The 25,438-nt window shown below is 39.7% G+C and overlaps 1 protein-coding gene across 7 annotated transcripts; it reads left to right on the top strand.

Annotated features, from left to right (window-relative positions):
• Window positions 1–1,714: 1,714 nt before the first annotated feature.
• On the top strand, window positions 1,715–25,391 carry LOC137170932 (ceramide transfer protein). Of its 7 annotated transcripts, none has more exons than XM_067574585.1 (19): window positions 1,717–2,397; window positions 4,056–4,190; window positions 13,365–13,481; window positions 13,632–13,697; window positions 16,493–16,600; window positions 16,798–16,936; window positions 18,110–18,193; window positions 18,666–18,823; window positions 18,969–19,061; window positions 19,156–19,242; window positions 19,520–19,612; window positions 19,802–19,873; window positions 20,977–21,072; window positions 21,341–21,473; window positions 21,560–21,630; window positions 21,721–21,849; window positions 21,944–22,073; window positions 23,203–23,339; window positions 23,455–25,391. In XM_067574585.1, the coding sequence occupies exons 1-18, from the start codon at window positions 2,287–2,289 to the stop codon at window positions 23,328–23,330; spliced, it is 1,950 nt and encodes a 649-aa protein (XP_067430686.1). In that variant the 5' UTR covers window positions 1,717–2,286; the 3' UTR covers window positions 23,331–23,339; window positions 23,455–25,391. The 7 variants fall into 7 exon arrangements, with proteins under 7 accessions (XP_067430689.1, XP_067430688.1, XP_067430692.1 ...); XM_067574584.1 differs by having other exon boundaries at window positions 19,517–19,612; XM_067574588.1 differs by lacking the exon at window positions 13,632–13,697 and having other exon boundaries at window positions 1,715–2,397.
• The last annotated feature ends 47 nt before the right edge of the window (window positions 25,392–25,438 follow it).

Here is a 25,438-nt window from a genome sequence, read left to right as displayed (position 1 = left end):
GATTAATAGCTCCATTGACATCATAAACAGTGAGAAAACCCTTAAAAAAAAAAAGAAAACAGACAAAACCGGTACTGTAAACATTAAATCAACATGGCAATTTATTCTGATTTATGATGGAATCTCAAATTTCTGATGGTTTTCTTCCCAATTAAGATTTTTCTTCCCTTCAGAAACAATCAGAGATAATTAGATTTCTCAGTGGATTATGTCTCTGCCTTTGCTCTGCCATTTCAACCCTCTTAATAATTTGACTTCACAGATATGTGCAGGCCTCACGAATGTCTGCACCAAGTCTTTGCTGGTTGTGAAAGAGAGCAGGGGGTGCTGCTGGGACTCGAGCGGCCCTCATTATGAAGAAGAGGTGTTGAATTTCACCAGGATTTAATTACAAAAAGTATGCCCTAAAGTGTAAAGGAAACAGTTACAGCAATTTAAACAACTCTTTCTCGGCACAAAATCTTATTAAACTTGCTAAACATAAAACTTTCAGTATATTTTTCCAAAGTTTAACTGTGATTATTGCTTATTTAATCATGCATGATCAGTGTTTTAGGGAAATATGCAAGAGTTTAAATCACATTTGCAGGAGCTTTAAGGCTCACATAAATCATGACGTTTAGGAAATGCGTCAGTGACAATACTGAGTGGGTGGGGGGAGGCATGGAATGCAAAAACGTGAGAGAATGTGCACTTATTGAGCATATTAAATTCTCTCACTTTATTGCATTTCATGGCTCCACTCCTTTTTTTCCTGAGTTTTTTCACTGAGCCATTTGGGATGCCGTTTTCCACTGTTTTTCATGGAAAAGGAAACGTGTGTCATGAAGGGTGGGATACTATACCCGGGCAAAGCAGCAACTACCCGGGGCCTCAGACTCTCACAGGCCCTGATTATATTCATTGGGTTTTAGTAATTTGATTAATTGCAAATTTGCATCTTCAACTCAAATGACACAAGCTATGCATTATTATATACCTCCCTCCAACTGCTGCTCCAGTACTTCACTAGAAGTCCTGTAAATAACTGTTGTAAATAATGTAATATCTCTCAGACCATGCTACTTTTGATTTTTTTTTAACTTTAATCATTTAAATTTAATCTAAATTTAATTGTAAACTTATTTCTCTTCTTAACCTGACTGAATGAACCGCACAAGAACTCCAACGTGCGTGTTTTTCACAACATACAGTATTTGTTTTTAAAGAAATTCAAATGAAGAAGCACCTCAACCACATCAAAATTACCTTGTGATGTTTGGAAATGTATAAAAAGTAGTTTTCAACCCAATCTTCCTGTTTGGCTCCAGATAAGTGCTCCTCCTTCAATTAGTCAAAGGGTTAAAAAAAAAATTACCACAAACAGGAAGTCAGTGGGGAACCGCAGCTTTTTTTTTTTTTTTTTTTTTTTTTTTTTTTTTTTTTTAATAATTCGGTTATGAAATAGAAATCAACACCTAAAATCAATAGCTAAAAGTATAAATTATTGTTTGTTTTGGTGGGAAAAGCACTGCAATGGTAATTTAATCGAGTTCAGGGATTTCCTTCTAGTGTGTTAAAGCTAAATTCGGTTAAGTGTTGCACCTTCAGTAATCTGGAGCATCGTATTTATGACAGTTTTGTGCTCTTCGGGTCTATTTTCAGAGCGCCGTAAATTGGTTCCAATTTAGGAGTGGATTTGGTGACGTCACCCGAGCCAGCGCCCCTGCGCGCCACACAAGTTAGAACACGCGCTCGCCCACCGAGTAGAAGACGCTCGAGACGTCAGTTGAACATGGCGTTGAGCTGGAGGGCTGTCACTAGTCTACAGCAGGGGGAAACAAACGCCGCCAGGGCCACAACGTTTATCTGACAGTCAGCGACGGGTGTACGTCAGACTGCCGGAGCCTGCCCGAGCATATTTATCTGCGTTTCATCCTTTTTTTCCGCCACTTCGGGGGACTAAAGCTGAAGAAAAAGGGGCGGTGGAACAGCGGAGTTGACAGCCAGCCTCAGCTAACGTTAACCCGGACAGTTTGAGCACAAAATGCGGGACAACCTTTCAAGCTGACTGACGTTAACGTACGCGGTGGGGAGCTACTATCGATTTGAATCGCTCGGTTATTTGGGTTAACTCTTCCTGCTCACAGAGCGGTTATAACGATAATAACAACATGGTTCCGTGATCTGTTGCTCGTAATTCGCTTGTCAGGTCCACAGCTAATACTGTCAGCTCAAACCGACTCACCTGAGCGTCGTATGCCGTGTTTATATTGTGTTGTTTTTTTACGATAAAACGTTAAAGAAATGTCAGATAACCAGAGCTGGAACTCCTCCGGTTCCGAGGAGGATTTGGAGCCGAGAGAGGAGCCGGGACACCCTGTAGGTATCGCTGAGTTCAGCGGCATCCTCAGCAAGGTAAGTCACGTTTGTTTCGGCCGGAGTCACTGCCAAATCCTGAGGGCGTAACTGCCAAGGGAGGCACCTGTCTGCTAATCAGGGTGAAAGGAGGTAGTCTGGTGAAGTTTTACCACAAATCCTGGTATGTCTATTTGAGGAAAGGGTGCATCAGGATCCTTTCCTGTCTGTCAACATTTACACGTTGCTGCTCAGCTATATTAGACCGGTAAAATCCCCGCTGAAGCAAGAGGAAAACCCCCTCTTGAAATTGAATCGGGGGGGTATGTAATGCATGTACTGGTGGCAATGGTTGAAGTGTATACCTCATTCCAGGTTTATGCATGTACGATTATAAAACCTGGATCATGGCCATGGTAATGTTTACACAATGCTGTTACCAATAAAGTTATAAATAATTGGGACAGCTGTTATTTTGCAGACATTAGCGTTTCCTTATCAAAAAAAGGTCAAAGGTCTTTGTGCTGATTTTGTAGTCCATCGACTATTTAATGACTCCTTTCAAAGGTTAAAGCAGGTCTGCTACACATTCTCATATGTACTATAATAACAGTGTGGATACAGCAAATGGTGTTACTGAGTGCTGTGGGCTAATGCACAGTGATACTGTAAACATTGCTTTGACAACAGTATGCAGGGTGCAAGAAAACATTTGCTGGGTTACTGCTACAAGTAACTGAGTGACTGTCTGTTGATGAGGAGTGCACCATGTAAATAACTCTGCAAGCTATTGTTTATCTTTAGTAAACAGATAGTTAAGTCTACTTCCAGACAAAGTCTCGATAACCTATTTTGCCATATGCTTCTGTTCCCTTGTGCAAGACTTTGTTTTGGGCAAATCAACCACAGTTTTAATTAGTTAAGCTGCTGGCAAGCTAACATGGTGTTAAGCACTGTACAGTGGATGTCTGTAAACAGATTGCACGCTGACCCGCTAACCAAGCATATTGTGAGATTAAGCCGATCCAGAAAAGCTCACCTGTTCGATCATACAAATCCCTATATACGTCATATGTCATGTGAGGATTAATGAGTCTACACCCTGCTTAAATCCCATGTGTCCCAACTCGGGTTTACCCAGAAGTTTTAGCATCTGGGCACATACTGTTTGTGTTTGTAATAAACAACACAAACCATTCTAACAATCCAGTACAACAGTCATTTAATAAAGACTGACTTTGTACATATACATGGTTTTTTTTTTAGCATTTATTTGACAGTTGATGGTGTAGAGCAAGACAGGAAACATTGTGGGGGTGGAACTGGGAAACTGTGACCATGTGATATGCACCTTCACCATTAAGGCGTGCCAACATTGAATGTTTTTATTGTTGTTCACACTGAGTCAGAGAGGTGTTGACTCAACTCTGTTCTAATTGTTGAGGCTGTACTTTGTGGTTTTCTCCTATTAAATTTCATTATATTATAACATGTAAATGGGTTGGACAACATGAAGTGGACGCCTTTCAATAAGACACCACCACAAAGTGCAGCCTTAAGCATACATGCTATACCATACCTACCAAACATGCCACAGTAGTAGTCTCAATAAAAACTGAACATTTTATAAAGATGTATCATGTTCCATTACATTGTACATGTGTTTGTCTTGGCCCTCAGCTTACAAAGACATTGATAAGAGTGCTTTTATTTTTCAGTGGACAAACTACATCCATGGGTGGCAGGACCGTTGGGTGGTTCTGAAGAACAACACACTGAGCTACTACAAGTCTCAGGATGAGACAGAGTATGGCTGTCGGGGTTCCCTCTGCCTTAGCAAAGCTGTTATTACTGTGAGTACTGTTGCAATTCTTAACTACAAACTTGTACTTTTTGTTCTTTTCTGTGCTGCAACATGCTACAGTCACTTAACTGTAAGAATTTTAGAAGGTACAGTTTAGTTGTGCACTGCTGAATGCAGCATTTGTGCAATTTGTGCAAGTGTCTTAACAAGAATGAATGCTGTTGTTTGTGCAAGAGGGCAATATTTGCTAAGAGAGAGGAACGGTCAACCTAGCTGTTTAAGCCACCAAACAGTAGAACTTACTGTGGCACACATCCAGTGCTATTCAAGACCTGAGAGGATACTCTGTAAATGTTTATTTAAATTTCAAAATGTAGCCACAAACTACCTTTCCGTGTTACTTCACCTGCTGCTAGCTGATTCTCTGTAGACTCAGTGTTGCTCCTGTTTGACCTTTCATTTAAAAAAAAAAAAAAAGCCAACAAATAATTGGTCATACTAAAAGGGATGGTTGTTTGTGGAGCCTTGACCATCTCCTTATCTTGGTTGCTTCTGGGCACATTGACTTAGCGGGGATTAGTCATTGTTGTCTGACCTAATTATTTTGTTATTCAGAGTGTACATAGCTGTGTAAACCAAATCAGGTGGGAGATTTGGAGGAATAGCAAGTAAAATGAGGAAGATCTGTCGCCGTCGGCTGATAAACTCGCTCTACACAGGCTATCAAGACAGCGATAGACCTGCTGAGGCACTGACAATATCTATCTAAATGATGCTCGGATAGCTACATGTACTGTTTGCTAATGGTTTGGTTCTTGCATGACAAATTCACCAATGCATGAAGTTCAAAAAATTTCACAGCTGGTCACACTTTTTCTCCACATTGCATGCTTTGTTCACATTTCAATCAGTCCCTGCATGTGCTGCAAAAAAATATCAGTTTCTCATCGAAAATATGTTTTGTTTTGTGTTGCAAGTCACGTTTGGTTTGGCTTGCCTTTTGGAAAAAAACTCCACTTGTGTGAGTGACATTTCATCAGAACTGTGTAATAAACTTTCAGCAGCAGCAAAAACACTTTTTCAACATTTCATATCAAAGTGACTCCAGTTGTAGCAGTGCTGTCTTAACCTTTTAATATAAAATGCTGCTTTGATTTTCCCTGACCAAAGTATAAAAAACAGTCTCCACTATATATATTTTTTAATTTAACACAAAATCACTCGAGGAGCACGTAACAAGAAATCTAAAGAGCGAAGACAGACTTTTCTGTTTCTGCTTCTATGGGCGTTGTATCTCCCCCTCTCTTTCTCCTTGAGCCTCTCACATAGTTCTGAGAAGTATGGTGTATGATATATAAGATGTGATTCATACGTAAGGCATCCACCATATGTTTCTCTTTAATTCTTGAAGGAAAGACTCGGCTCTTTCCTGGATCCATGTTTAGGCCTGAGGCTTGACTCACTGTTGACAACTCTAATCAGATGAGAAACTTTAGCCTGTATTTTCTCAAACATGTTCTTCAACTGCAGGTGGTAACCTATTTTTACAAAGATCTCCTGATTGTGTCCCAAGTTTTGCTCGAGGGTTAACTGGCTCGTCAGGTGACTGTTCTAGTTTCAAAACAACAAGCTATGTGGTAAGACTTAACTGTAAACTTCATCATGAGACTAATAATGTCACTGTATAGATTAGACCAAGAAGTGCAGCTCTGTGCAGTAGCATACAGTATATAGACACAATACACTGAGACTTTTAACAATATCCTGTCTCAGAGTGTCAAAACAGCTGTCACACTCACAAATGTATTGGTTCACACACCAAATGTGTCAACAGTGTTAACTTCTTGATGTTTCACCTTTCATCATGTTTCAGTGAGAACCCGGGTCAGTCATTGACTGAAGCTCAGCCTGTGCCTTTCTCCACATACTAACAAGTGAAATGAATAAGTTACTGTTCCCAGGCCATATTTAAAACAGGCTTTTCTATTAGCTGTATTTGTACAGCTTTATCCATTCCCAGCCTATGTAAATATTAACCTCCATGTGGTGCACTAGTGTTGTCACTTCTCATTCCAGTGTTTCTGCCAGTGTATTGCAAGCCCGGCAGCCCACTGGGCCTAAGTACCAGAGGATTTAAAAAAAAAAAAAAAAAGTATTTTTAGATGGGTTCTAAACTAAAATGTGTTATACAATGTGCATATTGGTCAAAATGTGCATAGCGAGTGTGCAGTCGAGAGAGAGAGCGTGTGTGACGGTGAGGCTGCAGCGCAGAACCGGAGCAACCCGCCTGCCTACCACACACCGAGAGCAAGCTGAGCAGGCAGAGAGCGGGAGAGTTTCTGCCGAAAACGAGCACCGAGACCCGGAGAGACACGAGAGCAGCTGCTCACTAACAGCTACGTGTGTTTACAGCAGAGAGCAGGAGGGAGGACAGATGTCTCACTCTGCTACTCTTTGCTGTGACTCTGCTGCTGCTGTGGACAGTCACGGAGCAGACACTTTCAGTTTATAATTGTAGCGTCCGTCGTCTGACTAATTATTGATAACACGTTTAGTATTTTACAAATTAGAGTTTTTTATTTGATGAACGTGGGCGCTGATATGCGACATGATAAACGACAGTGGGGGCAGTGGCCAAGTAATGTAATCAGTGCCCGAACACCGTGTATCACCGTTAAGACCTTTACACATAGTAACATGTTTTGACTGGTATTTCTTGAGATATATTTAAAAGGTAAGAGGGCATAGCTATTTTCACATCCATTGCAACAACATTTGAATATGCAAGGCTGTTGTATTATACTGAATTAGTTTTATCTAGGTGTACCAAAAAAAAAAACTGGCAAATGAGTGTATGTCTTTAGTTCAGAGGGAAGTCAGCGTTGTAAGTTGCAGCATGAGTTATTCACAGATTTCAGTTAAGATACTGAAGTTGAGAAACCTAAGCAGACCTGTAAGATAACTTGTGATTTCTCCATTGTAGAAATACCAGAGCAAGTGCTTGGAATCATTTCTCAAAAGAGTAAATTGAGACAATATAATAACCCAAGATTGGGCAGGACTGAACACGACTCCTGTAGTTCAATGCTGGTGGCCCACTTTTTTTTCTTTTTTTTTACGGTGTTTCTTAGGGTTAGTTTTCATTATTGACACTAATCTAACTATGATTTTAACAATTAATCAATTCATTGTTTGTTCTATAAAACATCAGAAAACAAAGTGATGTCATCAAATGTCTTGTTTTATCTGCCAAACAGTCCCCAAAATACTCAATTTTACTATTATTACAAGTTTGGTGGGGTTTTTTTGAAAAAATTACTTAAACGATTAATTGATTAATAAAAAAGGTGCTGGTTAATTTTCTTTTGATCAACAAATCGATTAATCGACTAATCATTGCAGCTGTAGTTCAGTCATACCCAGCATACCCAACAGGAGTATTGTAAGTAGGTGTGTTTGGGACGTATGTTATATTGGCTACAAGAACCGTTTACAATACAGTGCCATTAAATAGACCTACACTTTAAACTACAGCCTTAATTTCAACAGAAACAGTAATGTAGGCTTTTAAAGGGAGAATTCATTTCAGGGCTGCTGGACTGCATGGCTTTATACACTCTTCATTTCATTGTGTCTGTCACCTGTCTATACAATAGTAGGTAGTAATAGGTAAGTCATGCACGCCCTACCCTTCCTCCATTACTAGGGAACTTGATAACACTTACTGAATTTGACGACACATCTGTGACTAAAGGTGGACACAGAGAACTAATGTTACATAACATCAGCGTTAGTAATAGACATTTTTGGACATTAATTTACCAAGTAAGTAAACATAAGTTATCCAGTAAGTCAAAATGATCTTTGATTGGATTCATTCTCTTTGAGTGTTTGGTCGTGTATATTTAATACTGTATATATGATTTGATTAATTTGTTATATGGTGAAGATTATGTTGGAAAAGGCTCATAGATAAATATGTGTAGCTATATAGTATTTTAGGAATTACTACGGCCTTTCTTTTAGCATCATTGTACAGTCCTCCAGCATGCATTAGCTCCCGATTTAGATCCTCTCTCTCTCTCTCGAGGCCTTCGATCGACCACGTAAGAGCGATGCCCTTCTTGTTCATCTGTTTCACACCTGACTAAGGCAAACGGGTTTTAAATCCTTCTCAGTGTTGTCCCACTTGCAAAGTCCTGACTTGAAAATCAACATTTACATTGTTACCACAGCAAACAAGGACAACCGTCAAACTGTTACTACGGCTGACTCACCTCCATGACACTGTTTTTTGCCATCTTTAGATCTATGGTCAGTTAAAAAGAGCACTCTGGCCTACTTGTAATTGCCTGTCTCAGTGGAATCAGTGAGTAGTGCAGACTGGATCCATGAGCTGGCTTGTTTCGCAAGGCAGTGGCACTGGATGTCATAATGTGACTTTTCCCCCACAATATCTTACGAAATGAAACTCAGGAGGGAGTTTAACAGATAAGGAAAGAGAAAGGAAGCTTACAGGTCAAGAGGATGAATAGACGATTTGTAAGTGACGTGAAGCTTTGTGGAAGTTGCAAAATGTCTTAAGCCAGGAAACTCTTCCTCCATAGCATGTGACTTCCTCTACGTAGGTCATCGAGAAGGGTCAAGAACCACATGTCCGTGTGTGTGTGTTTTGATGACAGACCTTACAGTTTTGTTTTTATTACCACTCCTGTTGATTTATCCTTCCCTTTATCTGTCTTTCACTATAAGCACTTGGTGAGTCAGTGTTTCCTCCACTAAGTGCTGCAGGGATCCCATTTTGGTGTCCAGATTCCACAGAAGGATGTTCCTGGCACCAGGCCCGCTTTAGTAGTAATGTCGATTCTGTCTGAATCTCCTCTGCAGAGAGCATAATTATATTGTCCAAAAATGCACAAATGAGTAATGTAATTCAGTCAGGGCTGGTGCAGCTTTGTAGAGTTGAATGTTTGTATTGGTTTCAGTCCCTCCATTCAGTTCTGGAGATTGTGACTGCGGACACGTAGGCCAGCTCAAAAGGGGTTGGAAGGGTGAGGACAGGAGGGGAGGCTTTTTGAAGCTGGGTGGGAAGTTTGTGTTAAGAGGATAGAGACAGAGTGAAGCTGTTTTGTCTCATTTTTGATTTTTGGCATTCATATTACTTGCCTACACAGCAGTAAATGATTTCGTAATCTCCCCTTTCTGTCCTATTTTTTCTCCCCCTAACAAGCTCCCTTAAAGACCTCGACACCGACGACATGAATATGGGATATAGTTGTAGTTGAGCTGCTGTTGGGCCCCATAAAAAGGAGGCATTTGTCAGACATTACAAGTAGTTGCTGGCAGAGGCTTCTAATTAACTAAACAATAACCGCACTGACTGCTCTGGTATCTCAGTGTTTATCTCAGTGTATCTTCCACAGTGGTGTTGTGGGTATTTTGTTGATATCTTAACTCGGCCTAAACCTTGCTGACAAAATGCATCTCCTTGTGGTCAAAGTTTACTTTTTGTCCAAAGTATTTGTAAAAAAAAATTACTGTAACATTGTGGGGAACAGCTTTCAATGCACAATAAAAACTTTGTCTGCAAGAGATGGATGTTTTCTCAAATTTGTCAATACAATTTTATTATCACTGCGTTACATATAGGCTTGTCCTTGATAGGCGATTGGATCGTATATCGACGATCGAAGAGATGATGGATGATTGGTTTTTCCTACGCCGATATTAAGGAGATTTTAACTAACTTATTATCAGAACTAATGTTATAAAAAATAATCTCAAGAATCTGCGCCCTACTGTGCATGTAGAGATGTTTCTGGCTGAGCAGCATGTTTGCCCGCTGAGTTAATCAACATGAGTGTCAAGTAAATTTCAAATCCTTAATTACAAACCAGTTTACCGTCTCTTTTCCATTTATCTGACACCCAGTATCTCCGTTCTCCATATGTCTGCTCACCAGAACGCTGCTCTGCGCTCCATAAGAGTAATTAACATTGTGGATATGATTTGGATCGTGATATTAAAGATAAAAGGGAGCCGTTGATTGAATAGAAGATACATTGCTATTAAATAGATTTTTTTAAATGCTTAAATATTTTTAAATAAAATGTTCTCACGCTTTTATAAATGTATAAATTTATAACTGTATTGCTTGCAGAAAGCTTAAAAGTTCAACTGTTTGAAAGCTCCGTCTGACGCTGATCCACGCTCAAGATGATTATTGAAAATCTTTAATCCAAATTAAATCTTAACGTCAATAATAATTTTTAAAAATGCTAAACAGAGAAGAAATTTTTTAACAGTTTTAACAGTAGAAATATGTTATTCACCCATAAAGAGTTTACACTAATCAAATTTGGATGACAAGTAACTTTATTACTTACTCTTAGAAATCCAAACATACTTAAAATGGACAACTGAACGTTTAAATCAAGAGATCAGTGCTTAAATTCCAAAAAGCAAATAGTACAAGTCTATTTAGACTATTTAGATACATGAAACACTCAGATACATGAAACACTCAGATACATGACATATATCACCAAATACATCTTTACAAATTTTCCTGGTCACAGAAGGCTGGAAGGTATCCCAGCATGCACACTGGGCAACATACATTCTCCAGCCCTTCACTTTGACTTTGTTTAGCCTGTATTTCCCATGTTCTTCATTTATTAACCTACACACACATCCGCAAGTTCCCACAAAGTAAACACTCATTTATACATTAATTTCTTTCGTCTGCTTGCCTTTCACATACGAACCCAGACACTCATAGTCAGCTTTTTGTCATGTCATCATCAAGTGCAAGGCTGCTGCGATGACCTTCCCGTGATGGATTATTGTTTACTGTAGCCTTGGATCCCAGTAACCTTCTCAAACCCAGTGCAGCCTTTCATTTCTCAAACCCCCCCATTCTTTACCAGAGGTGATCCAGAGGAACCCATTTTCTCACCTTCCTAGTAACCAAGAGACACTAAAAGATCCCTTGCAAGTTGTTTGCAGGAACATTCTCTGCAATTTCACATTGTTTCAGTGTTATTTGGTTTTAGGAGCTTTTAGAAATGTTTTTTTTTTGCTTTCCTTTCCACTTGAATATATTTAAATTTTTACCTCACTTTTACAAGTACAGTAGGGTCCAAAAGTCTCTCTCAGACTTTGGATGCTATTGTACATGGAAAAAAACTGTTAAAGTTGTTAGTTTTAGGGTTGAGACCAACAATTATTTTCATTAAATTGCCAGTCATTATTTTGGATTAATCAGTAAAAGTCTATAACTGGTCTAACGTGGAAAAAAATGGCCATCACAGTTTCCTGGAGGCCAAGTTGATGTCTTAACAGTCCAATACCCAACATAGTAAGTTAACTATAATGGAAGGAAAAGCAGTAAATCCTTACATCGGAGAGGCTCGAATCATCAAATCTTTGACACTTTTGCTTAAAAAAATGACTTGTACAATTAATCAATAATCAAAATAATTGCTAGGCAGTGTAATCCTGGGTTTAAGAACTTGAAGTTGTGCGCTGGTCTTTTTTTTTTCTTCCTCAAAACAGATGCAGGGTAGAGGATGCATCACACTTGTTTCCGTCCTTGCTTGTGTTTCCTCCTCATGTCCTTCTCCGTGTTGATCTTATGCAAGAGCTGTGTCTGTAATTTTTAAACCAGCATCTGAGTTGGAAAGCTTTTAGCATCCAGCCTCACGCTGCGCATTATTGACACTGAGCATCTGGTCTTGGCCTCGCTGCTGTCCAGGTGTCGGGCAACACAGCCAAGTCTCTCTCCTCCACTGAAACCTGTTAAAAGAACACCATATTGCGCCACTTATAACTCTGCCAACTCACGGAAGTAATACAATCTTCAGTAATGGTTTGGACTCACGCTGTGTCTGGCCACTTGCTTTCACTGGGTGATATTCATTTGCCAGATCGCAGCTGGTACTGATTTTGTGTGCATGTTTTGATACAGCCTGTGTCTCGGTGAATATAACATTTTTAAATAGGGTTAATCTTTTATAGATTAGATGGAGTTGGTAGACAGGAAGAATCAATAAAGTGTAATTACAGTATTTTCCCTCACAACACCCTATTGATTGACTAATTCATAGAAGCAATAAATGCATTAACTAAACAACATTACAGTTGTTCATTTCAGTCCCTGATTGTTTCTCTGACGACGTTTCAGACTGTTGGCCCTTCACAGTAAATGACTTATTGTGCATTACGAATATACTAATACAGCAATCCCAGATGTGTTTAATGTATTGCGGCCAACGTAGGAATGTAGAGGTCTCTTCTCTGATGTGGTTTCTCTTTTGCTTACAGTTACTCTGCAGTCATTTCTGCTCATTTAGTCTTTTCCCATTCTCAGTCCTCCTTTGTCCTCAACTTAGCTGGAACAAGCCAGACTCTCCCTCATATATCAGCCTGCTCTTTCTCTGCCATTAGACCTTGAGAATGACTTAGCAGCGGGACTCACAGTAGAGGCGTCCTTTAAGAACGCACATGTTTGTACACATGTCGATCCCATTTCTGTCACCACCATTCTCATAGTTCACACACCTGCAAACACACAAACACACACCCAGCCTCTGGTTGCCGGCCATGCTTGCGCAGCAGTTCCGCAGCACTGACAGTGCTCTGGAGAGCTATTAGTAATATGCTCCGTCCTGCGAGTTGCCTTAAAAGGCCAGTTTATCTGCCACTTCTCCTCCTATGGGACAGTGTCTGAAAATGGAAGCTGTTGGTGCCTCTCACACATTCTTCTTTGTCTTCTATCCTTGTGAGATTTGTAGATAGACCTACATGGATGACATTCAATTAATTCACATCGCCGTGACTGTGGCGGATTACCGGGTTTCCAGTCGTCAATGCCAACTCGTGGAACAGATTGTCGCCCACCATGTAACGCTCAGGAGAGAGATTAGCAGTTTGCTGTTTCAGTGTCATTTTAATGGCTATTTACAAGAAAGGCCACTCCTCACATATGCCTCTCTCTGCACTCTCTGCACATTTAAGATATTTGCTTCTCTTCTTGCAATGAAAAGAACATGACAGCAAGCTAAGAAATTTATGACATGTCATTTCACAGAAGCCTCGGCCACAGAAGTATCTGATCACTATCAGAGGTCGAGTGAGGATTTGATAGTAATGCGTGATACTGCAGATCACACATTGACAACTCTAACTTCCTGTCTTCTCCTTTTTCTGTGTATTTCTTTAGCCTCATGAGTTTGACGAGTGCCGACTGGATATAAGTGTAAACGACAGCGTTTGGTACCTAAGAGCACAAGACCCAGAACACAGACACCAGTGGATCGACTCCATTGAGCTGCACAGGGTAAGTCACGCTCACTCTGACACATCCCAAAAGGTACCAAAAGGAACCAAATCCTTGTCACATTTGCAACAAACACAAAAGTATAATCTATCACAAGTTTGCATTTGTGAATGTGTGTGTGTTTATTGTATGCGTGTGTGTTTCTATCAGAGTATCAGAGAAGGAAGGAGAGAGAAGGGAGGAATCCAGGGAACAATAATCATCCCTCCACCACTGGTGCGTTTGTGAACAAGTCTTTATATACTTTAGGACTTACCGAGTGCTTCACATGACTTGCGTGCTGTACATTGTAATGGCAAGTGTGTGTGTGTGTTTGTGTTAACCTGTGCACCTGTGTTTACTTAGTCCACAAAAAGCGCACATACAGTATCTACACATACTGTACAAAGACTTTTGCATAAGTCTGTATGTTGTGTGGATAGTTAAATCCGAGCTAGTTGGCGCATGACTCGCGTAGAGGCTTTTAACAGTGCACGCTTAGCTGAAAGTTATCTCAACCTTTGGACTAACAGTTGGCTCAAGGTTGGTGTAATTCTTTTTCACACATAGACATTTAACACATGGGTAACTCTGGAAAAAAAAGGTTACAAGACTCGCTGAGAAAGCACAGCCAGAAGATAACCCTTGGGACAACCCTGAAAGGTTGACATTAACCTGCACTAGAGGAGAGTCAGCAACTCCTGAACTAAAGTGAAGGCTTTCTCGCTTTGTTGTTTGCCTACAATATCAGTGCAATGTGAATTTACACACGCCCTGAAATACAAGTTCAACCTTTAAGTGCTTTGTAAAAAGCATTGTAGTGCAGGGAGAACAAAAGCGGTGGCAGCCATTGTGTTCAGTCAGAGTGAAGGACAAAGGAAGCAGGTTGTAATTCCTACTGTCGACCACAGAACAGAGGACAATGGAGGCAGGGGAGATCTTTTTAGATTATTTTTTTGGCATTTTTGCAGAGAGAAACAGGAAACAGGTAGAGAGAGAGGAGCACATCAGGCCACAGAGATCTGTGGCCGGAATCAACCCACAAACATTTTGTTTATGTGGTATGGAGCTTAACCAGAAAGCTAGCAGCACAACGAGAAACCAACAAAATGTTTATGCTCATATATACAGAGTACCCAACCATCACATATGTATATGTTTTGCATTGTAGCTGAAAAGAATCCCATGTGACAGATTGTAATTTAATTCATGCTAGCGAGGGAGAAAAATGATTTGTGAGTGCATAAAAAAAACATCAAAAAATGTTTCTATAGACTGATTTGTATGTTTGGAAGCTGCGACCCGAGGCAAACATAATCCAGAGTGGAGCCACAGTTGTGAATATGTCTGACATAGATGAGGGGAAAGCAGTCACCACACCTACAGTCCGTATGCCAAAACACATGCTTCTCACTCGTGGTCCTCAGTTTGGGAAACCCCCACCCCCCCCCTCCACAATCCCCTCCCCCTTCTTCCCTCCTCCTCACTCGCTCATCCCAGCACCAGGGAGCCTCCATGACTCACACAGAGCAGGAGGGAGTACACATACACACACACACCCCGGCCACCATCCCACCCCACAATGAGTCACCGCTGAAAACTTCCTAGAAGCCCCGCTTCCCTTTCAAATCCACATTACTCACAGCCCACAGCAGCCTCGCGTCTCCAGGGTAACACAACACACCACAGCTAACACTTCCTCCAAGTAAACGTCGCAAAAATGAAAACAACACTTGTTTCTAGGATACTATCTCTATCTAAGTAAGCTGCTTGCATGTTTTGCATGCACGGAACAGCAATATGACGTAAAAAGGGTCGTCTTTTACAGCGATTTGATCTTATTTTTTTTCTTTTTATCACTAAAAAAAAACAGCTTCTTGATTTGGACAAGTTTGTTTCTGTTCAGAGCAGCTTTTTATCATCCACCAGCCTTATGTCTGCTATTATCAGTATTTTTCCCTCCTGCATGCAGCTTAAAACATGCTGTTTGTATATTTATGTGCACGTGTGTTGGTTTTACTGTACGGTTGAGATTGTTGACAGGAGAACCAGCAGCTGATAAATGTTACTGTTTTATTTAGTGATTTTTATCAAATACTATAGCTGCAACAAAACCTGTGCTTGCTTGGATTTGTTTTCCCTGTCAAACAGATTAAGCAGCCCTCATGCTGACTGTTAGATACCGCTATCTGTGCTGATGAAGTCAGTGGGGTAGCAGTATGTTGGCTAAAGGGCAAGCTGCAGTGACTGAAATCCATGTGAACGCAGGCAGAGTTACTCCTGGTCGTTGACCGACAGTTACCCCAGGCTCTTACAAATGCCAGTCACGTGTGCTTACCTTTACTGCCCCTCGGTGGTTAAAAAATGGAACTGTCTCTTAAAGGGGCATATCCACTTCTCCTTTCCACCAGCTGTTCCTCTCTGCTGTCTATCTGCCAACCATCTATTTTGAGGGCCAAGCTGTTATGTAAGAGGAAAGGGGAACCACTCGGGTTTACAGGAAGTCAGCTGACGTTTCGTTTGTGCTGCCTTGGTCACTGAATCTGTGTCATGTTGTGCTGCTGTATCCTGATAAAATGTTTGATGAGAGCAATAAGGATGTTATTCCAAAGGCTTTCATTAAAGCAGTTCTTGCAGTTTGCAGTAGAAATTTAACAACACACATTTGGATATAGCACAAAAAATCATCAAAAAATGTAATGTCGTAGTTTGTTGTACTGAATAGAAAGAGAATAAATCATCTTTAAAATTTGATGTTATGTTAAATCAAATCTGAAAATGAATATGAATGAAATTGACTTGATTACAAGAGACATGGCTCACAATTACATTCAAAAATTACTCCAATAATTACATATTATACTTTCATGAAGTTAAAGGACTCACAAAAGACAGATTTTAATGTCTACATTTGGTTAAAATGAATAATTCTAATGTGTTTTATTAAGCTAGGCGACTTTGTGACAACATCACTGACTTGTTTCCTCTTTGCCGTGTCTGTTTGTCCCCACACCTGTGGGTTTTTACTACAGGCTGATTCTGGATATGGCTCAGAGTCCAGTCTGCGGAGACATGGCTCCATGCTGTCTCTCACATCAGCCACCAGCGGCTACTCCGCCACCTCCACATCCTCCTTCAAGGTGAGATTTCTGGTTAATGTTTACTTTTTGCAGAGGACATTGGCACTAGTTTTGTTTCTGCACATGTGAATGTTGTGTGGATGTTTGTACACACACTTAGAAGCTTTTAATTTTGTCACACGTGTAGCGGAATGGTTGAATAGTAGTCTACGGAAAATAAACACAAGCCCTCCAACCACATTACATTGTTTCTTTAGAAGGGCCACAGCCTGAGAGAGAAGCTGGCAGAGATGGAGACCTTCAGAGATATCTTGTGCAGACAGGTGGACACGCTTCAGAAATACTTTGACAGCTGTGCAGACGGCGTGTCCAAAGACGAGCTGCAGAGAGACAAAAGTAAGAACCTGCTACAGTCTAATCCACAGCATCTTCAGGGTCGTGTTTTTTGTGTTTTCATGGGTGGATTTTGGACAGAAAGTCAAGATTTTTTCTGTTGTGATATTAATCCTCTTTTATGTTTTCTTGTTGTCATGTGCGCGTTCAAGAGCTGCAACTATTATTTTCATTATCCAGTAATCTGTCATTTATTTTCTTGATTAATCGATGAGTCATTTGGTCTATCAAATGATAGACAATCACTGTTTCCCAAAGCCCAAGATGCAACCAAAAATGTCTTGTTTTGTCCAGACCAACAGTTTACTATCACAGAAGACTAAATAAACCAGAAAATATTCACATTTGAGAAGCTGGAATCAGAGAATTTGGACATTTTTTCTTTAAAAAATGATTGAAATGAAATGAAAATCGATTATCAAAATAATTTTCTGACGATCAACTAATTGTTACAGACCTATTGCTTTCCTTTGTTTCTGCATTACTACATTAATTGTACCAATGTGTAGACAGACTGGTAGTTCAATATTAGAATAGAAGGTAAACATTTATAATTGGTGAATTCTGGGAACCAAAAACTGGCAATTAATCACAAAAAACGTCTTATAAGACACTGGTGTCACTAAGAGAATCTTTAGCTAGCATATTCCATATAAAGATGGTGAAAATATTTGTAGTTTAGGACAAACATGTACTGAATTTTGAAATGAATGTGTTTGTGTGTGTTGCGACTCAGAAAGCAGTCATTCTACGAGCCCCCTCACCCTCACCTCATCTTGGCTGGCTGAACATTTGCTCATGGCAGCCTGCGCTGGGCGCCTGCGGATGACCGCAGTGAATGAAGCCCTGCTTTTGTTCTCTTCACCTCCCTCTCTCCGTCCCTCGCTCTCTCTCCCCCTTGCTCTCTCACCCTCTCTCTCCATTCTGAAGATGAAACCAGACCATTGTCATCTTGTCTAGCACAGCAGAGTCCTGTCAGTCTGATGGCGTGCTGCACTGTAGCTTAAGTTGTGAATGGGGCATTAGACGCTCGCTTCCCTGCCCTGCAACCCTGAATGACTTTCAGTAGGGTCCTACAAGAAAAGGCTTGTGTGTGTGCTGACTACCTGTTTGGTGTTTTTATGTTTGCTTTTCCTCCCTGAATCACACTTTTCTGTTTATTTTTTTTTTTTCCAGTTGTGGAGGATGATGAGGATGACTTCCCCAACACCCGGACAGATGGAGAGTTTCTGCACAACAACAATGGCAGCAAAGAAAAATGTGAGTCATGCAGAATTCTTACTTAAAGCCCCCTGAAAACTCGGTTTTAAAGTATTTCTCTACAGCCTTTAATATTCATGTCTAAATAAGCAAAACCAGAGTAAAACTTCAGAAAAAACAAAGAGTTTATTTAGAGTTTAACACTGCTTCATCAAGACTGTGTGGGTGCGGTTTCATCAACAACTGTCATGCGGTATTGGTTCAAATATTACTAAATCCTCTTGCTCAATCAGCTTTTTCCAACACTAAACCAGCAAAAAGAGCTCACACAAAAGCAGAAATACAGAAATGTTATGTGAAATAACAAAAGAGTGTTCCAATTTTTCATGTTGGACCACATTATCATAAGATGACTGAAAAAATAGGAAAATTAGAGGACGTTAAGACTTGACCCAGCACTTCAGCCACATGCGTACAGATTTACTTTACTGTAAGTAGCATTTGCTTCAGTCCTTGTGCTCTTCTTGTGCAGTGTTCCAGTCCTTGAGTCCCAAGGGAATTAATGGCATAGACTTTAAGGGTGAGGCCATCACATTCAAGGCCACCACAGCCGGGATCCTGGCCACTCTGTCCCACTGTATCGACCTCATGGTGAAGAGAGAAGACAGCTGGCAAAAGAGACTGGATAAGGTGTGTAACAAAAGAAAATGTATCTGAGGGGAGGAGAAAAAAAAATGAAATGTAGGAGAGAGAGTTATTGATCAGTTTGATTTTATGTCAGTGCACATATATTTCCAACTTCCTCACTGGATTGACTGGATGTTTGTGTGTGTAGGAGATGGAGAAGAGGAGAAGAATAGAAGAAGGCTATAAATCAGCCATAAATGAGTTGAAGAAGAAGTCTCACTTCGGAGGTCCCGATTATGAGGTGAAGTAATTGTGAAATTCTTCCGTAACGCAACATAAATCTCAGGTTGTGTCTGAACTTTTGAAGTAACGTTCCCTCTCCTCTCCATCGACAGGAAGGTCCAAACAGCCTCATAAACGAAGACGAATTTTTCGATGCAGTTGAAGCTGCTCTTGACAGACAAGACAAAATAGAAGAACAGGTAAGAGATACAAATTATTCTCATCATTCATTAATCTGATGCCTGTTTTATCGATTAATTGATTAGAACATGTTTAGTCTAACTAACAGTTCAAAACCCAAAAATATTCAGTTTACTATCATGTACATCAAATATAAGCATTACATCTTCACATTTGAGAAGCTAAAACAAGCTAATTTTTGGCATTTTTGCTTTAAAAAAGGAAATAATATTCTTTTTGGTTATGTTTTTGATGTAAATTCTGTGTTTTTTTTTTGTTGTTGTTTTTTCAAAGCAGTCTCAAACTGAGAAGACAAGAATACAGAGATCCAGTCCAGTTCCTCCTGGAGACGTTTATTCCAGCACCGGCACACACAGATTCTCTGACAAGGTTGTTAAACACTTCACTCTCTACAACTGTACATACTTGCTACTTCCATCATTCCATCTCCATTTCTTTCCTCTCATTTCACACTTATTTTGATTTTACATCTCACATCCTTCTGTGTAACAATTGTCTCTTTTTTTCCATCTTTTTTTTTTTTTTGTCCATCATCCCATCATCTCATCTCTCCTGTAGCTTCATAGTCAGTCCTCCCCTGCTCTGATAGTCAGGGCTCCTCCTCAGGAAGTCCACAGATTCAGCGCAGAGGTAACTCAATACAAAGCCCCAGACAGTCTTCTTTCCTTTCCTCTATGCTTCACCTGCACTAATTAAACACTGTGTTTGCACCACTGCTCGATTCCCAGTAACTGCATCAGCTGAATCAGGAATATGATGAAGGATCCTCTAACTCACTGTAGCAGCATGAAGCAGGAGCTCCCTTTTAAATCTGTGTGAACTCATGTTTTAGAGATGCTACCTGGCCAGTTTCATTCTCCAGAGTTCATTTTGGCCTCTGATTCTGATTTAGTTTTAATCTTTTAACAAAAATTAGTGTCAGCCAGTCATTTGACTTTTGTTAGTTTTAGTCAACAAAACATTTTTGTCAGTGAAATTTGAAACATGATTATTATTAGACTCAGTCTCACCAGTAAATCCAGTTTTTATTCCCAATTACCAAAGTTTTTTACAGAGCTGCTCACTCGCTGTAAAGTAACATTACAATATTACATCCACATTCACAGCCCTTCATGATAAAACATTAAAGTTCACTTCTTACAAATGTCGGCCTGCATGTTTTGGTATTTAATCCAGCTGTTTTTTGATGCTTCCTCTAATTTTTAGTGTGATTTATGTCTCCCAAGAACCATTAACATCAGTTACATTACTGGCAGTGACGTAACATTCCTGAAATACAAGATGCTGCTTATTAGTGCAACAGGTCAAGCTAATCAATGAGCTAATTGACTTTAAAGAAGAGGTGCATTCATCTGATCTACATACAGATGAATGTAGGTCGTTAAATACGACTTTGAATTAAACCAGTAATCACTTCATTTATCTGTTTGTCCATCTGTCACATTATATCGTTTGGTGTTTATTTGTTGGTGAAAATTGTCAGTTCTTTTTAGTCTCCTTATCGTCATGAAAAAAAGGTCTTTAACACATATACTGTCATAGTGTTTGTTGTCTACATGAACACTGGTGTCCTCACAAGAAATAGCGTGCAGAGTATAGAAGCAGAATATAAAGCAGCGTTGTTGTCTCCGTCCTTTTCTCTGCACACATTCACCCCATTATTCCACGCTGACGTAGTCGTCGTCACATAATCAATATCGCCTCCTCTCTCTGTCCTCGGCCTTGTGTTACAGGTGGAGGAGATGGTGCAGAATCACATGACCTACTCCTTGCAGGACGTCGGTGGAGATGCCAACTGGCAGCTGGTTGTAGAGGAAGGAGAGATGAAGGTACGGAGAGTCAGGTTGTTATAATCCTTGAAAACAAGATTCTTAATCTCAGCGAGGCTCTGCTGGCTAAATAAAGGTTGAATCATGTTTTTAAGAGATTAGAGCAGATTTATATGCAGTAATTTGTGAGATCATTTTAGAAATCTCAAGTGAATTGAATTTATTCTTGCAACACATTCATCTGGAATGTATAATCAGACCAAAGGCTTCTACATTTCTACAAGCACCTCATTAGTAAATGTGATTATGAATGTGTGTGTGTGTGCAGGTTTACAGGAGAGAGGTGGAAGAAAACGGGATTGTTTTGGACCCTCTGAAGGCCACACATTCAGTAAAGGGGGTGACCGGTCACGAGGTCTGCCACTACTTCTGGGACACTGCCTACCGCAACGACTGGGAGAGTAAGTCTTCTAACTCTCAATCAATCAGCAGTTTCTTACAATTAAGACAACTTCATAATAATAATCATGTTCTCTGCCTCTTTCAGCCACCATTGAAAACTTCAATGTTGTGGAGAAGTTGTCGGACAACGCAGTGATCACATATCAAACGCACAAGGTAAGAGCTGCAAGACTTTATGTGGTTGTAGACAGAATGATGACATAGGAAGTGCTTGTTTCTTAATGATTTCTATTACGTGTGTTGTAGCGGGTGTGGCCTGCGTCTCAGAGGGACGTGCTGTATCTGTCTGCCATGAGAAAGATTTTGGCCAACAACGAGAACGACCCAGACACGTGGCTGGTCTGCAATTTCTCCGTGGATCACGAGGACGCACAGGTGAGCCGTCGAGTAAGACTCTCAGTAAGAACTTTATATCAACAACGCTGCTGCTCCTTTTCTTAATTCTCCGTCCTGTCCCGTCGTCCTACAGCCGACCAACAAGTGCGTCCGTGCCAAAATCAACATCGCCATGATCTGTCAGACCCTGGTCAGCCCACCAGAAGGAGATAAAGAGATCAGCAGAGACAACATCCTGTGTAAAATCACCTACGTCGCCAATGGTGAGTGTCCGTCAAGCTTTTGGCCTCTGTTCATGTTATGAGTGAGCTGTCATAAACTGATATGAAAGTGCAAACAGGAGCTGTACAAACACTGGTTCTGGCAGAGAGGAATAAAAATATGCCCTTAAAAATCAATAAAAATCCAATTCCAGGCACTCAAGCTGATGGTAAAAAATTAAAAGACTTTTATAAATTTGCGTTAGTGCGTTACAAAAAATACACCAACGCATATCAGTACACTCTTCTTTCCTTCCTCAGAGTGTCTCTAAGGCTTTTTTTTTATTTTCAACATCTTCTTGAGTGCCTGGAATTGGATTTTTATCAGATTTTTATCTGCAGGTCTTGAAAAGACCCCCCACCCCCCGAAAAGGCCTCAGAATCTATTAAAAAGTCTTAAATACTTTCTCTCTCCTGCTGTTGATAGTAACATGAGTTATGCCTTTCATGTATGTGTTTTGGGGCTGTTGGGAGACGTTTTACATCTATAAACTACATGTAAAGCTGGTGCAACAGTGGATTGTGCTGCAGGAAGCAGTTTTTTGTAGAGTTTCAGTCAGCAGCATTAGATCTGTCACTGCTGCAGCTACAGTATGAGGCAACAACAGCAGCAGTTAAGTTTTGGCATCAAAAATAAGATCTGGCATTGAAAAGTAAAAAACACCCAAACTGAAAAAGGAAACACTTGTATATCGGTGCTGAAACGAGTTCCACTGAAAAATAAAACACAGAAATTACAATCTCATCAGCTGAATATGGACGAGTGTAACAGTAGTAAAAACTTTTATTTATTATTTTGTAACTGTTAAATCCATTCTTCAGTAGGAATTATTATTATTATTATTATTATATACAGCTGGGAAGTCTCAATAATTTAATGTGAATAGTGGTTTTCCATCATTCTTTGACCAGTATGATCATAAATAAAGATATTAAAATTGCTTCCACTGTGGTCTTAAAAAGGTCTTAAATTTTATTTGTTGAACGCTGCAGAAACCTTGTTTACACCAACACTATACTCATGTTTTAGGGCATATTTTTTCCTCTTCAGAGTTGATACTATGTGATGTTGGCCTTGTGAGGACAAACTATAGAAAGCTTTTTTTTGAAGAATGATGTTTGATGTGTGCAGTGAATCCCGGAGGCTGGGCTCCCGCCTCCGTGCTCAGGGCCGTGGCTAAGAGGGAATACCCCAAGTTCCTCAAGCGCTTCACCTCCTACGTCCAGGAGAAAACTGCTGGCAAACCCATCTTATTCTGAGGCTCACAGGTAACATAAGACACAAGACTTTACTAATCTGTTCTTCATGTTTTTCATCTGTCACCTCTGGATCTTGCAAAATGACAACATGAAGCATCTCCATCTTTTTTTTTTTTTTTTCTAGAGCACAAGAACAGAACTGCACGAGAAGCTTTGAGGAGCTGCTGTCTGCAGAACCAGTAACCAGTCAACATCCTCAAGTGATGTTTTTTTGTTTGTTTGTTTTTTGTTCTTTCTTAGCTGCAGGTTAGTTCCAGTAGAGGAGGGAAGGGTCATGATGGCGCCCTCTGGTGGCTGCATTCAAACAATTGAGTAAAGTAAAATGTTGCAGTGATATCATTTTAAAAACCTTTAAAGAGAAATAACTACTCGTTTCTCCTCTTCCTTGTGATTTAACTGATAAAATACTACGTTATATTGAGTATTATAGTAGAAATAGTTATATAATAGAAAGCTAAATCAGTCTCCTGAATGAATGCACTCAGCAGTGGGCTGACGTGTCACCTTCCCTCCCTTTCAGCCGCAGTTTCTTTCATGCTCCTGTAGAAGTCAGACAGGTAGTGTCTCTTTTCTGTCAGATATATTAATATATAAATGTACGTATGTTCCATAAGAGGTTTGTAAAAAAGAATAAGCAAAAAAAACTCTTCGCTAATAGACTGAACTATTTTCTTCTTGCCATTTATAGTTCTTATTTTGTGTTTTCATAATAAATAATTCCCTAGCGTTCTTTGAAGCTGCTAATTTTTTCTAGTAAAACTTCAAATTAAGATAATTATTATCTTATTGGTGTCAAGTCCAGAGGGTTGTCATGTCAACACATGACCCCAATGATATAAGACTTGACCGTTCTGACTTCAGTCTCTCTCATGAAAACACCTGCTGTCGGTGCCGATGGTGGGACGAGTCATATATTTAATGTACAAAAGATATTTCATGTACATTATTCGCTTGGCTTTATAATTGTGTCTTTTTTTTTTAATGTGTTGTAGTGAAACAGCACATTTGAATGTTTAATGAACTGTAAATAGCATCACTAACATTTCTGAAGTCGAGCCCGAATGCCTTAGCGTTAGAAGAAATCTAGTTTCACATCAGACGGGATGAAGCGTGCTGTTAGTGCACCTGTTAAATCACTAGAGAAGTGCCTCATGGCTGTGCTCCCCTTACTGTCTTTTCTCCTTTTGGAGTCTTTTTAAAATTGATCTTACAAACAGTATTTCATCTGCGTGTGAGAGGACTGGCAGAATATTTTTTTACCAGTATAATAAGAAGTCTTCAGATTCGTTTCAATTTCATTTTAGCATCAGAGTTTTCCACCCCGACCTTTCTGTCAGTGTTTCTGTTATTCTTTACATGTGCTTCATGTGTACTGACAGTTACAGTATTTAACCTTTTCTGTTCATTTGGTGGAGTCAGATCTTTGTATCTTGTGTTTTCTGTCTTAAAAAATGTTGCTAATATATGAGCAGGGCTGCAAAATCCAGAGTTTAATAAGGATTTTTTTTTTCATAGTAACAGTTTACTTATTAACTCTTTATTGGCTGTTTTTATTTACTCATCCGTGAACATTTTTAAATGCTTTTTAAAGTAAAACTCTGGACTTTGTAGTTTTGCAGATGATTTAGATTAAAGCAGACAGAATTCAGTTTTCATCACCTTCATAGTTTTGCAGACTCTTCTCATTTGATTCAAATTGGAGCATCAGTACCTGCCTGACTTTTAGTAATATTTCCACCTGTAAACAGCACAAAAAAATGTTTTTCTTTGGTCAAATCAATGATGATAGATGTGAAGCTATTTTATCAATCCTTCAATGGAATCAGAGCTTGTATCTACTGTAAATGATGTGGATGAGACAGAGTGAAACCCCTTCATCTAAAGCAGACGTTTCTAATACAAGTTTTAGTTTAAGTTGTTGAAACTGAATGTAATTAGAAATACATTTTGTAAATAATTTGTTCATACTAACACTGTGGGATCAACTTATAAAATGTACTGTGACAAGGTGGCATCTCTCCTGCCCTGTTTTAAAAGTGAAATAAATAAGTTTATCCTCCAGTTGTCTGTTTGGAGACGTTTCTTCATTTCTTCATGCTGCAATACGA

The sequence above is a fragment of the Thunnus thynnus genome, chromosome 19 (assembly GCF_963924715.1).
Source record: "Thunnus thynnus chromosome 19, fThuThy2.1, whole genome shotgun sequence".
In the NCBI taxonomy this organism is placed as follows: domain Eukaryota; kingdom Metazoa; phylum Chordata; class Actinopteri; order Scombriformes; family Scombridae; genus Thunnus; species Thunnus thynnus.
Note: the sequence above shows the minus strand (reverse complement) of the source record. Positions and strands in the feature narration are given on the sequence as shown.